Source organism: Myotis yumanensis, unplaced genomic scaffold (genome assembly GCF_028538775.1).
Source record: "Myotis yumanensis isolate MYYU_CA2020_CCGP unplaced genomic scaffold, mMyoYum1.0.hap1 SCAF_7, whole genome shotgun sequence".
NCBI classification, from domain to species: domain Eukaryota; kingdom Metazoa; phylum Chordata; class Mammalia; order Chiroptera; family Vespertilionidae; genus Myotis; species Myotis yumanensis.
Genome location: NW_027223758.1, coordinates 55,317,198 through 55,336,884, shown reverse-complemented (window position 1 = coordinate 55,336,884; position 19,687 = coordinate 55,317,198). Strand labels below are relative to the sequence as shown.

The following is a 19,687-nucleotide window of genomic DNA, read 5'->3' as shown; positions in this document are numbered from 1 at the left end:
TGTACAGATGAGGAAAACATTAGTGTACCAGGGCTTTTGTCTTTATCACCAGTAGAGCAGAATATAATCCCAGGAATAGATTAACTAGAGTAAAAGACCAAGAATCTAGAGAGCAGGAAAAGTGAAATAAAAAATGTCCCTCCATTTAGTAGGCCACTGATCATGGCCCTTCTTTCATGGAGTTCCTCATCTCAGATCACTAACAAGTAGAGTTGGGAATAAAGGAAAGGTGGCTTGCTGCCAGAATTGTCTAAAATAATTGCTTGTCTTCTTGGGTTTTGTCTTCTTGGGTTCATACAGGGCAGGAACAGGGAAAGTAAGTATAAAATGTACTTGTGAACTTGTCAAAGGAAGCAAGTAGAGCCTTGAAAAACCCAAAAGTCTGGGTTAGCTGTGTTAAATAAAATCTGAAATTAATGTATAAACCTATTTCTTTTTGAAAATTTTAAGTGAGGGAGTATAACATGAATATTACTACTGATCTGTTGTCCACATGTAAAAACAATATTTAAAGAGGATTCTAATAATAGTCTTGTTTTTTTGTTTTGTTTTTTAAATATATTTTATTGATTTTTTTTACAGAGAGGAAGGGATAGAGAGTTAGAAACATCGATGAGAGAGAAACATTGATCAGCTGCCTCCTGCACACCCCCTACTGGGGATGTGCCTACAACTAAGGTACATGCCCTTGACTGGAATCGAACCTGGGACCCTTCAGTCCGCAGGCTGACGCTCTATCCACTGAGCCAAACCGGTTAGGGCATAGTCTTGTGTTTTTTAATAAAACAGTAATAATTTTAGAAATAAAAAATCATTATTGTCTCAAAACAGTCATAACATTAGATTTTTTTTAATCTCTATTATAGCAAGTGGAAATATCCCAGTGTTACAAAAGGACAAAGATAATACAAATGTCAACGCAGATGTGCAGAAGTTGCAGCAGCAGTTGCAGGACATTAAGGAGCAGGTAATAAGGCTTTCTGCATGGTAAAAATGATTCTGAGAGTGGCATTTCATATTTTTCTATAAAACTACTAGTGTTTCCTATAATAGGAATGGCTCATATTAATGTATCACTTGTAGTATTTGAATATTTGCAGCAGGTAAAATCTGGTTGAAAGATTTCCAAAATAGGAAACACACAAATGACCATAAACATGAAAAAATGCTAAACCACATTAGTAATAAATAAAAATTAAAACCACTATGAGGTACCTTTTGCCACTTACCAGACTGTGGGAAAAACTTAGTGTTAAAAACTGTCAGTGTGTTTAGGCAGAATATGTAGCAGCCATAACTCACAATGCTGGCAGGAATGTCAGTTAGTAAAAACACGGGGAAATTTGTCATTTATCTAATAAAACTAAACAAAATATGTTTGGGGATGTAAACTTGGAAAGATAATCATTCAGATGGTGTTTAAAATCAAGGGTAGTGGTTTTCTTGCCTGGGATGTCTGGGAGGAGGCATGAAAGAAATTTCTAGAGGACTGATACTCCACTTCTTGATTTAACTATTAATTACATGCATTTTATGAGTTTGTGAACTTTCATTAAACTGTTCACTTATGCCTGGCCGGTGTGTCTCAGTGTTTGAGCATCGACCTATGAACCAGGAAGTCACGGTTCGATTCCCAGTCAAGACACATGCCCCAGGTTGTGGGATTGGTCCCTGGTGTGGGGCGTGTAGGAGGCAGCCAATTAATGATTCTCTCTCATCATTGATGTTTCTATCTCTCTCTCCCTCTCCTTTCCTTTCTGAAATCAATAAAAATATAATTAAAAAACAAAAAACTGTACATTTATGAGCTGTGTACATTTATGTATAGATGGTATACTTCCAAAATACACACACCATAATGAGAAACAAGGGAAAGATAAATGTAAAATTCAGAATAGTTATCAGTGAGGAGTAGATAGAAAGGATTGGAGAGGATGTGTGGAAGGGCTTCAAAATAAAAGGTAGTCTTTTATGTTTTAAACTGCATGGTGGTCATACTGTTCTTTATATGTTACTAGAGGCCTGCAAGAGGAGGCCTTCGCAGCCCTGGCTGCCTTGGCCCTCGCAGCCCCGGCTTTGTCCGGAAGGTAGTCTGGAAGGACAGTCGTTCTGCTCTTCGGCCTTTGGGTCGATTTGCATGTTATGCTTTTATTATTATAGATACATACAAACAGAAATGCTCTTATATCTACCCAATATTTAGTAAAAGCAACAATAAAATAAGAAAAGAATAGCTAAAACTTGTAGGGATAGGTAAGAAAGTCTTTCTCCTCCCCAACCTTGCTATTTGACCCAGCAATTACATCTGATTTAATTCAAAGGATTGAGCTATTATTTCTTTAGACAATTACATCATTGTTGCCATGCAGTTGTTAGAGTTAGCACTTGTCTTTTCTGTCTGAATTTGTAAGAATATAACATAGTTAATAGAGAGTAACCCAGGATAACTAATGACCCCTGTGATAACTAATTTAGAACTAACTGTATATGTTTATTAGGAATTAAAACACCCAGCTGAAAAGATGAAAACTCTATGATTGGGTCAATTTTTCTTCTGAAATCCAACACCTAGTAATACTTGTTATATAGTAGCACGTAAAGATAAATATGGATTTATAAGTTCTTAATGTAGGAATATTAAAGTAGGAACATATTTAGCTCATTCTAGTATAAAATAAAATGATTTAAAAATTTTGAAGCTCCTTAGAATCTCAGTTCTTTTTCCTTAGATACTTAAAACTGGTTTTTGAATACACCTTCTGGGGAAAAGCATTTTATCTCCTAACTAGTGGCCTAGTGCACGAAATTTGTGCACGGGGGAGGGGGTGTTCCTCAGCTCGGCCTGCACCCTCTCCAATCTGGGACCCCTCGAAGGATGTCCTACTGCTGGCTTACAGGGATCGGGCCTAAACTGGCAGTTGGATATCCCTCTCGCAATCCAGGACTGCTGGCTCCTAACCGCTCACCTGCCTGCCTGCCTGATTGCCCCTAACCACTCTGCCTGCCGGCCTGCTTGCCCCCAAATGCCCCCCCCCCCCCCCCGCCAGCCTGATCACCCCCAACTGCCTCCCCTGCTGGCCTGCTCGCCCCCACCTTCCCTCCCCACTGGCCTGCTTGCTCCCAACTGCCCCCCTGCTGGCCTGCTCACTCCAAACTGCCCCCCCTGCTGTCCTGATCACCTCCAACTGACCCCCACTGATGGCCTGCTTGCCCCCAACTGGCCCCCCTGCTGGTCTGCTTACCCCAAATGGCCCTGCCCCCCCACCAGCTTGATTACCCACAACTGCCCTCCCCTCTAACCGCCTCTACCTTGGCCCCATCACCATGGCTTTGTCCAGAAGAACGTCCGGAAGGTCTCCTGGAAGGTCTCCCAGTCTAATTAGCATATTACCCTTTTATTAGTATAGATAGAGGCCTGGTGCATGGGTGGGGGCCAGCTGGTTTGCCCTGAAGGGTGTCCCGGATCAGGGTGGGGGTTCCTTTGGGGCATGGGGCGGCCTGGGCGAGGGGCCTGTGGTGGTTTGCAGGCCGGCCACACCCTCATGGGGTGAGGGTCCCTGTTGGGGGGGGTGTGGCCAGCCTGGGTGAGGGGCTGAGGGCTGTTTTCAAGCTGGCCACACCCCCTTCAGGGTGGGGGTCCCCATTGGGGTGCCTGGCCAGCCTGGGTGAGTGGTTGATGGCTGTTTGCTGGCTGGCCACGGTCCCGGGCAACCCAGGCTCCCAGACCCTCCTTGATCTGAGGCCACAGCGGCTGGAAGCAGGTATCTGGGATTTATTTATCTTCTATAATTGAAACTTTGTAGCCTTGAGCGGAGCTCACAGCTGGCCAGGGCAGGCGGGAAGCTTGGCTTCCTTCGTCGCCGGGGGCAACCCAAGCCTCCTGTTCACTCCAGCTCCGTGGCCGCTGCCATCTTGGTTGGTTTTATTTGCATACTTGCTCCTGATTGGCCGGTGGGCATGGCTTGTGGGTGTAGCGGAGGTACGGTCAATTTGCATGTTTCTCTTATTAGATAAGATTGTGAATTAAAATTCTTTTTATAATAAATAATGATACCCTGTAAGGATCCTAAAAGAATAACTCAGCTCTACCTTTATCCAGAGTTTACCATTCAAAGAAGTTTCTTCCTTAAATTATCTTTATTACCATGTTTCATCATTAAAGTATTTAAACACTAAGACACAATTCATTTTCTGAGGAATGATGGGATTTTTTTTTTCAGGACCTCTTCAGGGTTACCAAGAGAAAGCATCTGAATAACTCTCTCCTCTTTTATTTTAAATCTTCACTAGCAGCCATATGGAGATTGGACATATGGAAAAAGGTTGACCGGCCACAAATTCTCCTGCTGGGCATTCAATTAAAAATAATTTTTTTTAAGTTAAAAAAAATTCTAAGCAACAAAAGATTATTTAAAACAAAAGACAATGATGTTACAGAGTTGTCACATGCTACACTTTCAAAATATAAAATGTCTCAGCATTTATTATTTTATTTATTATCTCCTATCCAGACAATGTGCCCAGTGTGTTTGGATCGTCTAAAGAATATGATTTTCCTCTGTGGCCATGGAACGTGCCAACTCTGTGGAGACCGAATGAGTGAATGTCCAATCTGTCGCAAGGCTATTGAACGAAGGATTCTTTTGTATTAACAAGAAACTCAGTGTGTTTTGTTAGCTAAGGTATTTGGTCATGAGATCTTAGTAAGCCTTTAAACTAGTTGGAGGTTCTAATGAATTAATTTTGAATATTATAGTTTCTTTACTAGAGTATAATTAAACTGTAAATGTACCAGAACAAAATAACTCTACAAAACAGTGTTTGAAGTCGTGTGTCTTTTTTTGTTTGTTTTTATGTTTTTATTTTAATTTTAATTTGAAACATCAAATCCATGTACTTCATAGATAATTCATTATTGGCTGAGGGGAAAATCTATGAAGGAGGAAAAATCCTTTAAAGATCTTCTGTTATAAATTTGTTAGACCTGAGAAGATACATTTTGTTATAATATCCTAGCCTTCAGTTTATCATAATTTGATACAGTGAGTTGACACAGGTACTCAGAAAAGTTATGCATCAAATGAAAGGGGCAAGTCAAACTATTCTGTCACATACGGGGAATATAAAAGAGTGAATTTTTTTTAAGGTAACAAAGTTATCCAAATGATTGTTTCTGAATCCTTAGAGCAGTGGTTCTTAACCTTCTGGCCCTTTAAATACAGTTCCTCATATGGTGACCCCCAACCATAAAATTATTGTCGTTGCTACTTCATAACTAATTTTGCTACTGTTAACGAATCGTAATGTAAATATCTGATATGCAGGATGGTCTTAGGCGACCCCTGTGAAAGGGTCGTTCGACCCCCAAAGGGGTTGCGACCCATAGGTTGAGAACCGCTGCCTTAGAGTAAATGGAAGCATAGAATGAGAGAATAATGGCTTTGCATTTAGCTTATTTTTCTAGATTTAAAGGGAAAAGGAAACTTGAATTCAGTTGCCAGTGTCAAAATGATGGGTAGACATGAAAAGGAAAAATTATAGTGGGGAACTGTAGGGAGGAAAATTATTCAGTCAGAGAGTATCTATTAACTGCTGTTAATGATTGCCTTTCTTATGTTAATTTATATACTGTTCTGTTCAGTTAGCCTTTTAAAAAATGCCTGTGAAAAGTATACCTCAGTTTTCCTTGTGGTTACTTATCCAGGCTTGATCTGTCCAGTGAAACAATAATACCCTGATTGGTCTCTGAAGTTCGATTCAGCCTTTCTAACATACTCAACAGCAATACCCTAGTGATCCGAGAAGGATAATGCATTGCCCAAAGGCAGCAGTTCTTCTTCTCCGTATCTGTTAATTCTGACAGTGATACTGATTCTAGGCCTTGCTTCCATTCTCTCTCAGATAGTGAGGCTTCCTATAAAGAAAACAGTCTCTCTTTTTACCTACAGACAAGGACATTATTTAAATTGCCAACAATACCCAAGACATAGTAAATAACCTAAAAATAAATACTTTACAAAGAGTAACTAGGACATTTACAGAAATATGTCCAATTACCCGTAAATTTTTAAAACTTAAACTTTGACTTTAGAGCATCTAATAATTTTCTCTTCTTTCAATGAGTAATCTTATCTAGGATGTGTATACACATAAATAAGAGTTTTGGGGTTCATTGCTGCTAGATTATTAAGATACCAGCTGTTTACAATAGTGTCTACTAAATACTGTGTATAAGCTTACTCCTAAGGATAGTTATCTTTTTGGTAGTTTTTTCTTCCTCTGAATCTGATTCTTACATCATTTTTTTCTGCTACAACAACTAACTTTGAAAGTATAAAGTCTCTAGCCCTCAGAGCATCATGATTCTGACTACTTAATGGCTTCTGCCATTGCAAGTGCTGGAGAAAACAATGGTGAGCTTTGCTGGCTGATGTTATAGTCTTGGTAACTCCATATCTGTGTTTAGCTGAGTAACATCATTCAGAATGGTAAAATTTTTATAAATTTACATTTGAAAATTTATTGACTCTACTCAGTTATCTAATAAAGGGCCACTGAGGCTGTTTTCAAGCCATATTTTGAAGTTATAAAATGATAAAACATCTGACTGATGATGTTCACCTAACGAGACAAACTATGCTCTTTTAGATTTGAAGACAGTGTAAGTCAGGATTTTCCTTTTCTTCCATCCCCTAGGCCGCCCATCTCTTTTCCAGTAGATCTGCTGGTAAGAGGGAACACCTGGCTGACTCACGCATAGTTTGGCCAACCAGAGGATTTTATGGTCTAGAGCTCTATTTAAATCCTTTTTATTTGTCTTCTGAGCTGCAGTGCTAAAACTTATATTCCTAAGAGGCAATTTCATCTTCCAGATTTATTTCCATCATATTAAAAATATAATAACATAAACTATTATAAAAGGTAGTCACTATAATTATAGTGCTATGCACTTGTGATTTTCTGTATTTGTACCACTTTGAAATTTACTTAACGAATAGAAAATGTTTCTCTAGTCACATTTTCAACCACCTGAAAAATTATTTTAAATTTATTTGGGGATCGTGAGAGAGAATAGGAACTTACGTGACTTTCCTCTAACTGTGAAACTGCTACCTCTTATTGTATATGTCGCTTAGCAGTACTTTCCCAGTTAGGTGCGTTTCCTTCTCATTACCATCTCTTCATCTTACACCTCAAAGAGGTTTTACTTTTCCTGGAATCATTTAAAACAAAACAAAACTAATATCCATTCATTAAAAAATATATTGGGCTTCAGGGGCTAGATACACAACATTGAAAAAAATGGTCAGCACCTTAGCACATACAGAATTTATCATGCAGTCATATATTTGAAGTAATCTGTAGACAAAGAGGGATCCAAAGGTATTGATAGCATTTTCTAATGTTTTATAAGAGTTATCAAGTAGTATTTGGATTCTCTCTACTCCCTCACTCCTACAACATTTTCTCTTACTCTTCTAAGATTGTCAGCTTTGTTACCCAAAACATACAACTTACCAGATGGTGGTGCTATTCCAATTGTTTTTCTTCACATAATTTAACATTGTTACTGCTTATACTATACTATAAACATACTTAATTTTGTTGGGAGCAAGATCGTTTTTCAAGAAAAGATCATTTTGTGTTAGCATAGGAATATATTAGACAAGTGTTTAGTTTAGCTGGCCAAATTATGCTTGGTTATTAATTTTAAACATTGCGAACTCTCTAGCAAACTGAACCAGAGCAAGTTGTCCATTCAAAATCCTTCCCGTACAAAAATAAACTAGTGAGCCATTTTAAATCTAAAAAAAAAATAAAAAAAAAAATAAAAAATAAATTTTAAACATTGCAAATTGGCCAGCTAGCTGCTGAGGCATAAAATTAATTGATAATGTTGAAATAATTCTTAAATTTATATATTTGATGGCTTTAGCCTGTAAGACTATTCTAGCATATTGAAATGCATGTTGCTTAAGATTTATCCAATTCAAATTTCAAAGCTTGCTTCATTTTTACATGATAGAAATATACTCTCTAGTCTGTGTTGCCCAATTGCCGTTTTTGTTTATTATCAATTTTGGACCCTTTTGGACTAGGAATTAGTTAAATTTATGAACTAAGAGACTTAGTGAGGGGGTAGGATAGGGAAAACAGTAGGGTGTTGCCAAAGTAAAAAAAAAAATGTCAAGTGTTTGAATTAGAGGGAAAAGGGGATCATGTAGATTTTATCAAAGCAGTAAGTGGAGAGAGTGCATTTAATTGGATAATAGAAAGGGCCTTTCAACCAGTTTCCAGTGTAGTTTAATTGACAATTGCTTTGGAAATTATAGGCTTTGATACAGCTTGCTTAAAAAAAAAAATCCAAAAGGAAAAGCACTTATCTTCTTGGAATGTCTAAAGTATTTTATAGTAATAATTTGTGTAAAAATTGAACTTTGGGCCCTGACTGCTTTGGCTAGAGCGTCGGCCAGCGGACTGAAAGGTCCCAGGTTCGATTCCAGTCAAGGGCATGTACCTTGGTTGTGGGCACATCCCCAGTGCGGGGTGTGCAGTAGGCAGCTGATCGATGTTGCTCTCTCATCGATGTTTCTAACTCTCTATCCCTCTCCCTTCCTCTCTGTAAAAAATCAATAAAATATATTTAAAAGAAAAAAGATCTCTTACACTCCTCTTTGAAAAAAAAAATTGAACTTTGGAATAGAAGTTTTTGCATTTCTTTTATGGTAAAACATAACATGAAATTTACCATCTTAACCATTTTCTAGAGTACAGTTCACTAGTGTTAAGTAAATTCAGATTGTTGTGAAACAATCACATCTTGAAAAAGTGACACGCTATACCCATTAAACCACAAACTCCTTCTTCTTCTCCCCCAAATAGAGTAGAATTTTGATTAAATATAAAAATAAATGCCTGAATTATCTTAATTGTTAGTGTTTGCAAGATCTAAAGTCATGGTAAACATCAAGTTTCTAAAATTTGGGGGATGACAGAACTTCTTCCCCCACCCCTACAATTATCATCAGTCATAATTGAGTAGGTTTTAAAAGTCTGTTAATTGGAAGGGTTTGTGAGTTCATTTTGAACCAGAGGAAAGAAACACATTTTAAACATTAGAATTAGTTAAGCTTTGAACTTGTACTAAATTGGGAAGGTAAAAGGTTTTCACAATTATGTGTGCCTTGTTGAAAAATGTAAGTTGTCTTTAAGTCTACATGTAACTTTCAAATATTTTTTTTCTCTCAAAAAAGCAATTTTATTTGCTTGACTATTATGATAGGAATGTTTACTGATATTACTTGGTAGTCATATATAGCCTTGGAACTTTAACATATATATAAAACTATAATAGTATTAGTAATTACAGTTGTACTTCTTTAAAACATTAAATTTGAGGAAAAACTATTCAGTGCTGTCTCATGTGTACATTGCTTTGCTACAGTGAGGGGGACTCCTTTAGATTGAGCCTCAGTTTACTGAAAAATGGTTAACAGTAGGTGAAATGAGTATTAAAATATGAACTAGATAGTGGAGGTGCTGAGTTAAAATTGTAAGTTGCTACATTAGCATTTTCTACCTCCTTTTCTATCAGAATATTATTTTTTCCAGCATTTATTCATATTTGTGACTAAGGAGGAGATGGAAACCCGAGGTTAAAATTGAAATTTTTGGTTGAGGATTTAAGCAACAGGTACAGGAAAGGTGACTTGCCACGTCAATTTGGTACCTAAATCCATAACTACAAGTTGAATTGACATGTCTAAAATGTGTAAGAAAGATAATACTGCCAGTAGCTTACTTTTCCTTATAGTCTATTTGATTTTGTTTCATAAACATGACTTCTTTCCTCCAAAAAGCAAAATTGATCTTGTAATTTTCTATAAAGTAAATAAATGTGCTATTTTGGCTGAAATCTATAATTTCAGGAAGCTATTGAAAGTTCTGACTCAGGGCTTTTTAACAGTTGAAGCAATTGGTAATTATATTTTGGAAAATTCATCTACACAATTCTTCAGTGCCTTGAAAGAATTATTAACTTGGCAACACTACTAAAACTTTATAGAAGGCATAGTGTGTGTGTATTATCCTACACATGTTTATAAGTTGTATTGCTTAAGCTTGTGTAATAGCGATACTGTATGTGTGCTAGGTTTGGGTAATTCTTTAAAGGAAGTCTTCTAGATTTGCACTTGATAGGTTTTTTATTTTATTTTTTTTTAACTGATTGTTTATGGCCAGGACACTGTTACTAAAAGAGCAATTCTATGTTAGGTCATTATGTAAAGCCATGTATAATAGCCTCTGGGAAGAGGAGCTAGGGCTCAGTTTTCCATTGTAATATGAAATGAGGATCTGTTTGGTAAACACAGATGGTCTTCCTCTCAAATGAAAAAGAGACCTTTTGTTCAAGTGATTCAGTTTGAAGAAATTTTGTGGGTGGGAGTGGAAATCAGGAATTGCTTGTCATTATGCTAGTCTTACTGCCAGTCTTGCTTAGATTGAATCCACAAAATTACTTTTTAAGTTCAGTATGCTTGTATCATCCTAAATACTGTATATTCAGTGATAGAAAGCAATTGAATTGACTCAGCAGAGTTTTGTTTTGTATTTTTTCCAGTGGTTTTTAGCTTTCACTTGATTAAATTTAAAGTCTTGTTTGTGAATATAGTTTTTGTATAGCAAATGATTCTTTGCTTATTAGCTTTTTTTTTTTTTTTAAAAGTGCTTAGCAAGAGCTAAGCTTTTAAAAATAAATGCAAACATTTACCATTAATAAAACCTATGATGTAATATCATTATGGAATGCTTTCCTCTGATCTTTTGAACCTATTCTTTATAGACATATACATGAATTTTGATAAGGCATTTGAAAACAAATCTCGGTATATCAACTCTTTTATTATAAGGAAATAAATTTCTATGTCTTTCAGAAACAAGGACACACATCTCCAACTCAGTAAGATACAGTGTCCACATCTAGAAGGCTCTCATTACAGTTGTTTACATATAAGGTACCTCTATCCAAAGGGCCAAAGAAGCTTTTCGTATTTTAACACCTCGAACTCTTTCAGGATTAAGATATATTGTGAAAGTAGTTTGAATAGGATCATTTAATAGAAATAAATCAGTTAGGAAGACTCAACTTTTTGTATAAAGAGTTTGTTCCTCTTCACAATTCAGATACAGATTTCATTTTCAAGAGTAGCCAAGTAAATTTTGTGACTAGATTAGTAATTGAATGGTTTGAGGGTTATTTTATTTCTCACGTTAATAGAAGCACTTACTTGTGAAGTTATTGAGAGGTTGTCTAGTTTGAGTTCAAAAGATTGAGCATGTGTCTCTCAGACGTTTAAGAGGAAAGCCGCCTGAAACAATCTTAAATTGTTTATTTGAAAAAACATGTATTTCAACTTCAAATTGTGAATTTATTTTTGGATAACCTCTAACTGTATTTTTGTTTTTCTGTTGCTGTATAATTAGATATTTTGTGGCAATATTTTATTAAATGAAACTGTCTAAGTTTTAAAAATAAAGCCATTGTAGAAAACCCGACTTATATATATTTTCTCATCATTGACAGTTATTCATCCTTCACAGAAGTTAAACTTGTTTGTTAGTCTCATAGTGTGGAATTTCCCAAATTTACTGACAATGAAAACTTGTAAATGGTGTATTACAGATCAGTGTGGGCATTTATGAGATAGAATAAGTGCATTGGTGAAAGTAGAACACCAGAAATGATCTCAGATACGTTTATTGCTGAAGAATGATCATTCGGCTAGTAGTTTTTCCCTTTATTTTATTTTTTACTGAACTTATTGGGGTGACATTGGTTCCTAAATTTATATAGGTTTCAGGTGTACAATTCTATAATACTAGTTTTTCCGTTTATAACAAAACTAGTTGATAAACTCATTTTTACTAGTATATTGGTAAGGACAAAAAAAAAAATACACCTGTAAGTATAAGACAAGACCAGGAAAGAGACCATCTATGGCTAAGACGGTGATATATCAATGGGACTGTTAGGCCATGCTGCCTGTGCACTAATGCTCTAATCCAGAGATTTTCAACCGGTGCCATATGCAATTCCTGACTAGTCAGGGGACTGACCTCTTATCCCTAAATGTCAAATAAAAAAGTGACAACAACCAACACAACAATAGCCATCCGGTGTGAATGAATCAAAATTATACCTAGTTTTTTCGTCAGATTGGCAACAAACATACTTTTTGGTGTGGAGCAGAATTTTATTAATTTGTGCCATGAGATGAAAAAGGTTAAAAATTGCTGCTCTAACCAAATGTCATGCTTTAGGTGTGCCTTTATACCAGACCAGGTCCTTTCATTCTCAGATGTGGCAGCTTTCTGAAAGGCCAATTTTCAAGTCAATATAAATAATCATTATTTCTCATATATTTAAGAATATTACCCTCCTTTCCTCTCTCTTCCCATTACATAAAATTTGGAAAAAGCTCCTGAAGGTGAAGTTTACTTTGATTTAATAGGAAAACAATCAAATCAGAGAGCCTTTGATTACTGACCATGTAATCAAACCACACTGAAGAAAGAATGATGTTCGGAAAGATTATATGCTCTTAATATGTATGTTTTAGTACAAGAGTATCCTATTCATTTTGTATTGCTGCTATAACATTGTTATGAACATAGTGGCTTAAAATAGTAGACACTGATGACCTTACAGCCCTGAAGGTCAGAGTCTGACGTGAATCTCCCTGGGCTAAAATCAAGGTATTGTCAGGGCTCTGTTCCTTTCTGGATGCTCTTGGGGAGAAGACATTTCCTTGCCTTTTCTAGTTTCTAGAGGCAGCCCATGTTCCTTGGCCTCCTTCCATCAATGCCAGCGTCGGGTGATTGAATCTCACATTGCATTACTGACATTGCCTCTTCCACTTTTCCACCCCGAAGGCATTAGGCCCACTGGGTAATCCAGGTATCTCTTTATTTCAATTTTAGTTGACAAGTAATCTTAATTCCTGCAATTTTTATTCTCTTGTGCCATAACATTCATAACACATAACATATTCATAACATAACATAATGTAATATATTCATAGATTCCAGGGATTAGGACATGGCCATCTTTTGGGGGGAGAGGGCATTATTCTGTCCACCACAGGGATAGATGGGAATTTGGGCCTGTATTACTAAATATTCTATAGGTAGAGAAAATATTCTCAGCAGTAGATTTAGAGAACTGATATGATTTCATTGAGAGGTTCATTAAACCCACCAAGATTAGCAGAAGTAGCATGTAGGCAGTTCCTGGTTGATGAATGTGGGATGGTCTCAAAGGAAATAATTTGCTTAAAATTTTGAATGTTCTAGAGCAGTGGTCAGCAAACTGCGGCTCAAGAGCCACATGCAGCTCTTTGGCCCCTTGAGTGTGGCTCTTCCACAAAATACTGACTTCTGTGCATGCCGGAAGCCGGTCCATCCTTGCTGCTTGACACAGTCGCTGCAGGGAAGAAACATCTGCACAGCATATGTTTCAAGGGATCTGGCATATATGGCATACTGTTCTTAATATGTTTGCTCCCTTTCTTGGCGCTATGTGTTTTAACCAAGGTCACCTCTCCGAGAAAGGTTGTTTCCCCAGGTAGGGATTTTTCCCTGAAGTTAGGGAGGGAATAAAACCTCTTAACTAAGTGCCACACGGGTAGTTAATCACTTTACGAACAATCACGCTTAAGCTACATAATCTTTACTCCCTGGGATGGAGATAAGAAACGCCCTAACCTTTGGAATAGAAATTGATAGGATTAAAATAAACTGGTATAAATACAGATGTAATAAGACAATAAAACACAGAACCTGGCTGGAGATCCTGGCTAGAGAACCTGGCTAGGCTGCTGATCAACTGAACGCTGTCTCCGTTTCATTCCTTCTTCGCCAACTCCGTCCACACCTTTGGGAACCCCTGGACCTGCTGGGGTTGGACCCCAACATGCGCATGGGCCACGAAGTTTCAATTGCACTGTACACGCGCGCCCACATGTGGTATTTCATGGAAGAGCCACACTCAAGGGGCCAGAGAGCCGCATGTGGCTCCCGAGCCGCAGTTTGCCGACCACTGTTCTAGAGGAAAGTATGAATGATATCCTGGTTTATAAATGCGCTGGTATGTTACATACTGTTTCTTATTCATCTTCATATTCTATATTGATGATCTTGCCATTACTGTGGCTCAGTTATCATCTATATGTTTGGAAGATTCCTGATTCTACATCCTAAGGTTCTTATTCCCAACTTCCTTCGGGCATATTTGAATAGATATGCAGGCATCTCAAACCTAGTATGTCTTAGTGTTACATAGACTATTCCTAGTATACTTATATGAATCCTATTACCCAGTTTCTTAAAGTAGAAACTTAAGTCATATTTGAATACTTTTTATCACATCTAATTATTTGCTAGATCCTGCTATTGCTTCTTTGGAAATATCTCTTTAGTCTTCATCTCCACTCCCATCAGCTCTACCTGGATAATTTCAGAAGCGTTCTACCTGGTCTCACTGTGACAACCCCTTCCCACTTCCATCTGGCCTCTGTATTAACTCAATGATTATTGTCCTTTAAAAAGAAGTCTGGCTTTACGGTTTCTGGTCTGCTATGTAAGGAGATCAGGTGACACCCCTCTCCTCACAACAAGAAAAAAGCTGAACACACTGAAAATCAACAAGTCTTATTTGATCAGAGAATTGAGGCCACAGGAGCCAGTGCTGCAGAAACTGGACACAGGCAGTTCCAGAAAACCCAGGAGCTAACTAACACCAAGCTGGAACCAGTGCCAGGGGAGGAAACCCTCAACTAATTGACCAAATGCTGGCGGCTCAGTGTGGACAAACTTGAGAGTGAAAAACTCCAGGCCCCCCCTACCCCCCGCCCCCGAATTTTACCACTAAGAGGCCTACCAGGTTCTTACGGTGAAGATCAGAGGCACATCCCCTATGCTTCTGGCCTGAGGAGAAAAAAGCAGCCATTCTGACACACCCAGAGCATTCTGTGCACCTGAACAAGGCCTGCCCTGAAGGAAAACTATTCTGCCAGAGCCTAACTGGCAAAATACCCAAGTCCAGCTCACTTTAGGCTTCTGTTTGGGGAAGGCCAATACTGAATCCAGCCCATCCCCCACCCCCCCACCCCCCAGCCTTCCTGTCTCATCTAAGGGGGAGAATACTGAGAAGCACTCGGGAAGGTGACAGCGCAGGGACAGGTTCACTGAAAGGCTGAAACTAATCATAGGACCATAGAAGGCTGTCTGCAATGCCCCTTCTCTACGTTTTACTGCCTCCCTGCTTGGGAGAGCCCATCCTCCCAGGAATGCTGAGAAACACATCGATTGGTTGCTTCCCACACTTGCCCTGACTGGGGCTGGGGATCGAGCCTGCAACCAAGGTACATGATCTTGACCAGAATCAGTCCGCTGGCTGACACTCCAACCACTGAGCCAAACTGGCTAGAGTGAGCAGGTCTTTCTTTCTTTCTCTCCCTTCCTTCCTTCCTTCCTTCCTTCCTTCCTTCCTTCCTTCCTTCCTTCCTTCCTTTCTCTCTCTCTCTCTCTCTCTCTCTCTCTCTCTCTCTCTCTCTTTCTTTCCGAGGATATTTTCCCATTGATCATTTAGAGAGAGAGGAAGAGAAGAGAAGGAAAGACGGAGAGAAATATCAATGTGAGAGAACCACATTGATTGGTTGCCTCCTACATGAGCCCCAACCAGGGCTGGGCCAGGCCCAGGGAGGAGCCTGCAACCAAGGTACGTGCCCTTGATGGGAATCAAACCTGGGATCCTTTGGTCTGCAGGCTTATGCTTTATCCACTGAGCCAAACTGCCTAGAAGTGGTTGGCAAACTGCGGCTCGCGAGCCACATGTGGCTCTTTGGCCCCTTGAGTGTGGCTCTTCCTAAGCCTTAGGAGTACCTTAATTAAGTTAATAACAATGTACCTACCTATATAATTTAAGTTTAAAAAATTTGGCTCTCAAAAGAAATTTCAATCGTCGTACTGTTGATATTTGGCTCTGTTGACTAATGAGTTTGCCGACCACTGGCCTAGGGCAAGCAGGCGTTTCTTATGGAAAGCTAAATGAAGGCACAGCAGAGCCCAGGACCGTTCTGCTGCTCCACTGGGGAGGGGAGGTGGTATTCTCTGCCCCCTTGCCCCTTCCTCACATGGAATTCTGCTTGCACAAGGGAAACCAAGCTTCCTTAACAAGAAGTGTGCATTATCAGAGACTGTCAAACCTGGTCTCAAATGAGGAAATTGTTCATTGAAGAGAAACTTCTTTCCCCCCGCCCCCTCTCTTTTTGAAAGATGTTCTATGCAGGAGTGTGAAGTAACTGTGTAATGAACATCAGGGCAATGAGAAAATATGACATTATGTTTAATGATAGCAACATAAACACTTATTGAGCACCTACTATGTGCCATGCACAGGCAATTTATAGACGTCATTCCAAGTTTCATTTTACCTATGAGTAGGGGGAGACTCAGAGAACTTAAACAAATTGCTTATAGTCTTTAGTTAATAGCTGTGCTAGGGTCCAAAATTGGTCTTTTTTCCATCTTCCCTTCCTTCTTTTTTTAAGACAGGTAAAGGCCATAATCTCAACATCACACATCTGCCTTTGATGAGAGCTCTGATGTGTGTCAGGAAGACAGTTGATGTGAGGAGTAACAGTATATAAGAATTTCAAGTTGAAGGGGCAGGTGGTAGTAACCTACCTCACCTTTCTGCTCCTTGGTCCCCCTTCTCCCCCCAAAAGGATTTCCTGTATGCAAGTAAGTTCCCCAAACTGGGATCTTCATTGAGTGCACCAACCTCTCTCTTCCACAAGGGGTCAGTAAAAACTTCTTAGTGAATTAAAGACCTGTTGCTACCATAACCACTCTGGGCTTAGCATTGGGACAAGGGAGGATCGTTCTATTATTGAACAGACCTCTGACCTTCACATGCTCTTTCTCCTCACACTGCTTTATTCAAGCTGAATTCATCAGCATCTGCATTCCATCCTCACATTACCATGTGGAATGAAACAAATGGAATGAGCACAAAGTCTAATTCATTCTTTACTTTTAACTTAAAATGATGTTTTAGTTACAGATTGCTGTACATAAAATATGGTTACAAATTAATTTTTAATTTTCTATATCTTGCAATTATTATATCCGAATAAGCATATTTTTATTAAGAAACTCCCTAAGTATCCAATTCCCTCGCTCTCCGCCCCCTTGACAGGAGGGAAGTTTCATTTTGACTAAGTGTTAATGAGAACCTAATCTTTGGCTCACATTTACATGTCTGATGATTGGAAGAATTTCCACAAGCCAGCATCTGACTTCATGGATTTCAAATCTTTTTCCTCCTTCACAACCATGTCCTTCAGGTGCCAGGCGCCCTTGGACACAAGCACATTGCAATTTCCCCTTTGGCCCTGCTTCTTTCCATCACGGCACCTGGCAGAGAGAGGACAGTGATCCTAGAAGCCATTTCTATACCAGGATGGCTTAGCAATACCTTAAGCAGACACAGAAGGAACTGTAAGCCACACTAGTGTGTCCAACTAAACCCCAAATAAACGTATCCTTCATGTATCCTCATGTGCCTCAACTCACAAATGCAGGGCCACCTGACAAAGGGAAGCAAAAGAAGAATGGGAGTGCAAACAGGAGGTGGTCTTAACCAATTAACTATAAAATATCTTGTTTTTGCCTATTTTACAAACAGTGAAAGTATGAACATAGTCCTGGGCCCTTCCCAAGCCTTGGAAGGGGCCTGTCTAGTGAAGGGGGAGGTGTGGGCTCAGCTGAAGCTTCTTTATCTTTAGGGTAAATCCTCCTGCATAGATCTCCAGAGAACTAACTCACCACAGCCTTACCGACAGCTCAAAGCACACAGCAAAGAAACAACCATAGTCCGCTGCCAAAAAGGACCTAGTCCCCGTCTAGTGACAGTACCTCTCCAACGATAGGCAGGCAAATCAGGATTTCTTTCTTTTTTGTTAATCCTCACCTGAGGACATTTACTCAATTGATTCCTAGAGAGAGTGGAAGGGAGGGAGGAGGAGGTGGAGAGAGAGAGAGAGAGAGAGAGAGAGAGAGAAACATTGATGTGAGAGAGACACATAGATTGGTTTCCTCCTGCACACACCCTCGCCCCCTTCCATCCCCCCCTCCCTGTGGGGGGCTGGGGGGCCTGGGATCAAACCTGCAACCCAGGTACATGTCTTTGACAGGGAATCAAACTCTGGACCCTTAGGTCTGAGGGCCAACACTCTAACCTCTGAGCAAAACCTGCCAAGGCCACAGGATTTCTTGATGTCCCCTAATACAGTCTCTACTTTGAAAAAACTGCTGTTATTTTTTATTTTTTGGCCACAGGTCATTGTATCAGTGAGAAAGACCAGGGGTCATCCATAGCACAGCAGAGTGAGTGTTCAACCGAGGCGTAAGAATATCCAGCCATCTTGGGTCCATTATCGACTTTTCCCAGGACTCAGTGGTGATAACCCACTTCTCCCGTGGCCTAAAACCTTCTCCACCCAACACACATCTCACACTCTGACCCTGGGCCACGGAGCCTTCCCAGCCAAAGCCTGCACCTCTTCTCTAGCTAAACTACAAGTTTTAACAAACAATTCCCACAACAAATATTTGTTAAGTACCCATTCTGGGCTAGCCTTCAGTGAAATCTTAGCAGATTGCTTACAAAGCATTTTATGTGAGTCCATCTCTGTTTAGTCAGATTATAAACAAATTGGTGACAGGGACCAGGATTTCTTGCTGGCCTATCACCGTCCTAGGCATGTCAGCACTGAATAAATACTTACTTGATGGATGCAGTTCTGTCTCCTCTCTGAGGACCCAAAGTCTTGGCAGCTTCCTCCTCAGTGGACTGGAGACTCACTGGGGTGGAGAAGGTAGAGTTTGATCTTGAAGAAATCCTCGTAGAGTGCCCCCAACCTTGCTAATGGGCTCTTGGATACGTTGCAGCTCATATTTGAAGCAACGTTGAAGCAAACCTGGTCAGAAACTTTGATTTTTAACAAGATGGTAGCCCACATCTAGTGACTGCTGTCCTCACCCCCACCTCAAATGTCTTACTTTGTGAGCTGGCGAGGTTTGGGGGCACTTGGAGCCAGAGCAAACTCAGGGTTCCCTCCTGCAAGCAGCCACGCCACGTGCTGGGCCCTCCGACCGTCACATGCCTCGCTCCTGTCCTGGGGGCAGCACAACAAGTGGGAAGAGCAGACTCCAGTCTCCCCCACCCCCACCACCTGGCTTCAGTGTGGCTCTCCTTTAGAGACCAATGGGGGCCTTTGGCCAAGTCCCCTTCCCTCCCCCTTGCCCCCGCCCCGTATCAGTAAGAAAGAGCCCCGTTTTCCCCCCTGAAACGGGGACAATGACAGGCTGGGGGGCTGGAGGGGTGACATGCGAGGATTCTGGGCACCTGTGGAGGTTCAGGTGATGAGTTTGTTCTTTGTCGCTGTAGTTTCTCTTTTCTGTCTCCCCAGGCCTGTCCCTGGAGATGTCCTCACCCTGACACCTCCTCCTCGCCTCCCGCCCCCAGGCTCCAGAGCTATTGAACTATCTTCTCTTACCCCAGGGAAGGGGCTTGCATGGGGTCCAGCAGCAGGTTGGCTGTGTTCAGGAAGGAGCTCAGTTT

General features: G+C 39.9%; 1 protein-coding gene across 1 annotated transcript in view; it reads left to right on the top strand.

The window, feature by feature from the left end:
- Positions 1-11,556, top strand: part of MIB1 (MIB E3 ubiquitin protein ligase 1) — a 133,471-nt gene extending 121,915 nt beyond the window's left edge. Inside the window, exons 20-21 of the mRNA XM_070420525.1 lie at positions 867-967; positions 4,512-11,556. Coding sequence (XP_070276626.1) covers positions 867-967; positions 4,512-4,652 — 242 coding nt within the window. The 3' untranslated portion in view covers positions 4,653-11,556. The remainder of the gene's footprint in view (positions 1-866; positions 968-4,511) is intronic.
- The last annotated feature ends 8,131 nt before the right edge of the window (positions 11,557-19,687 follow it).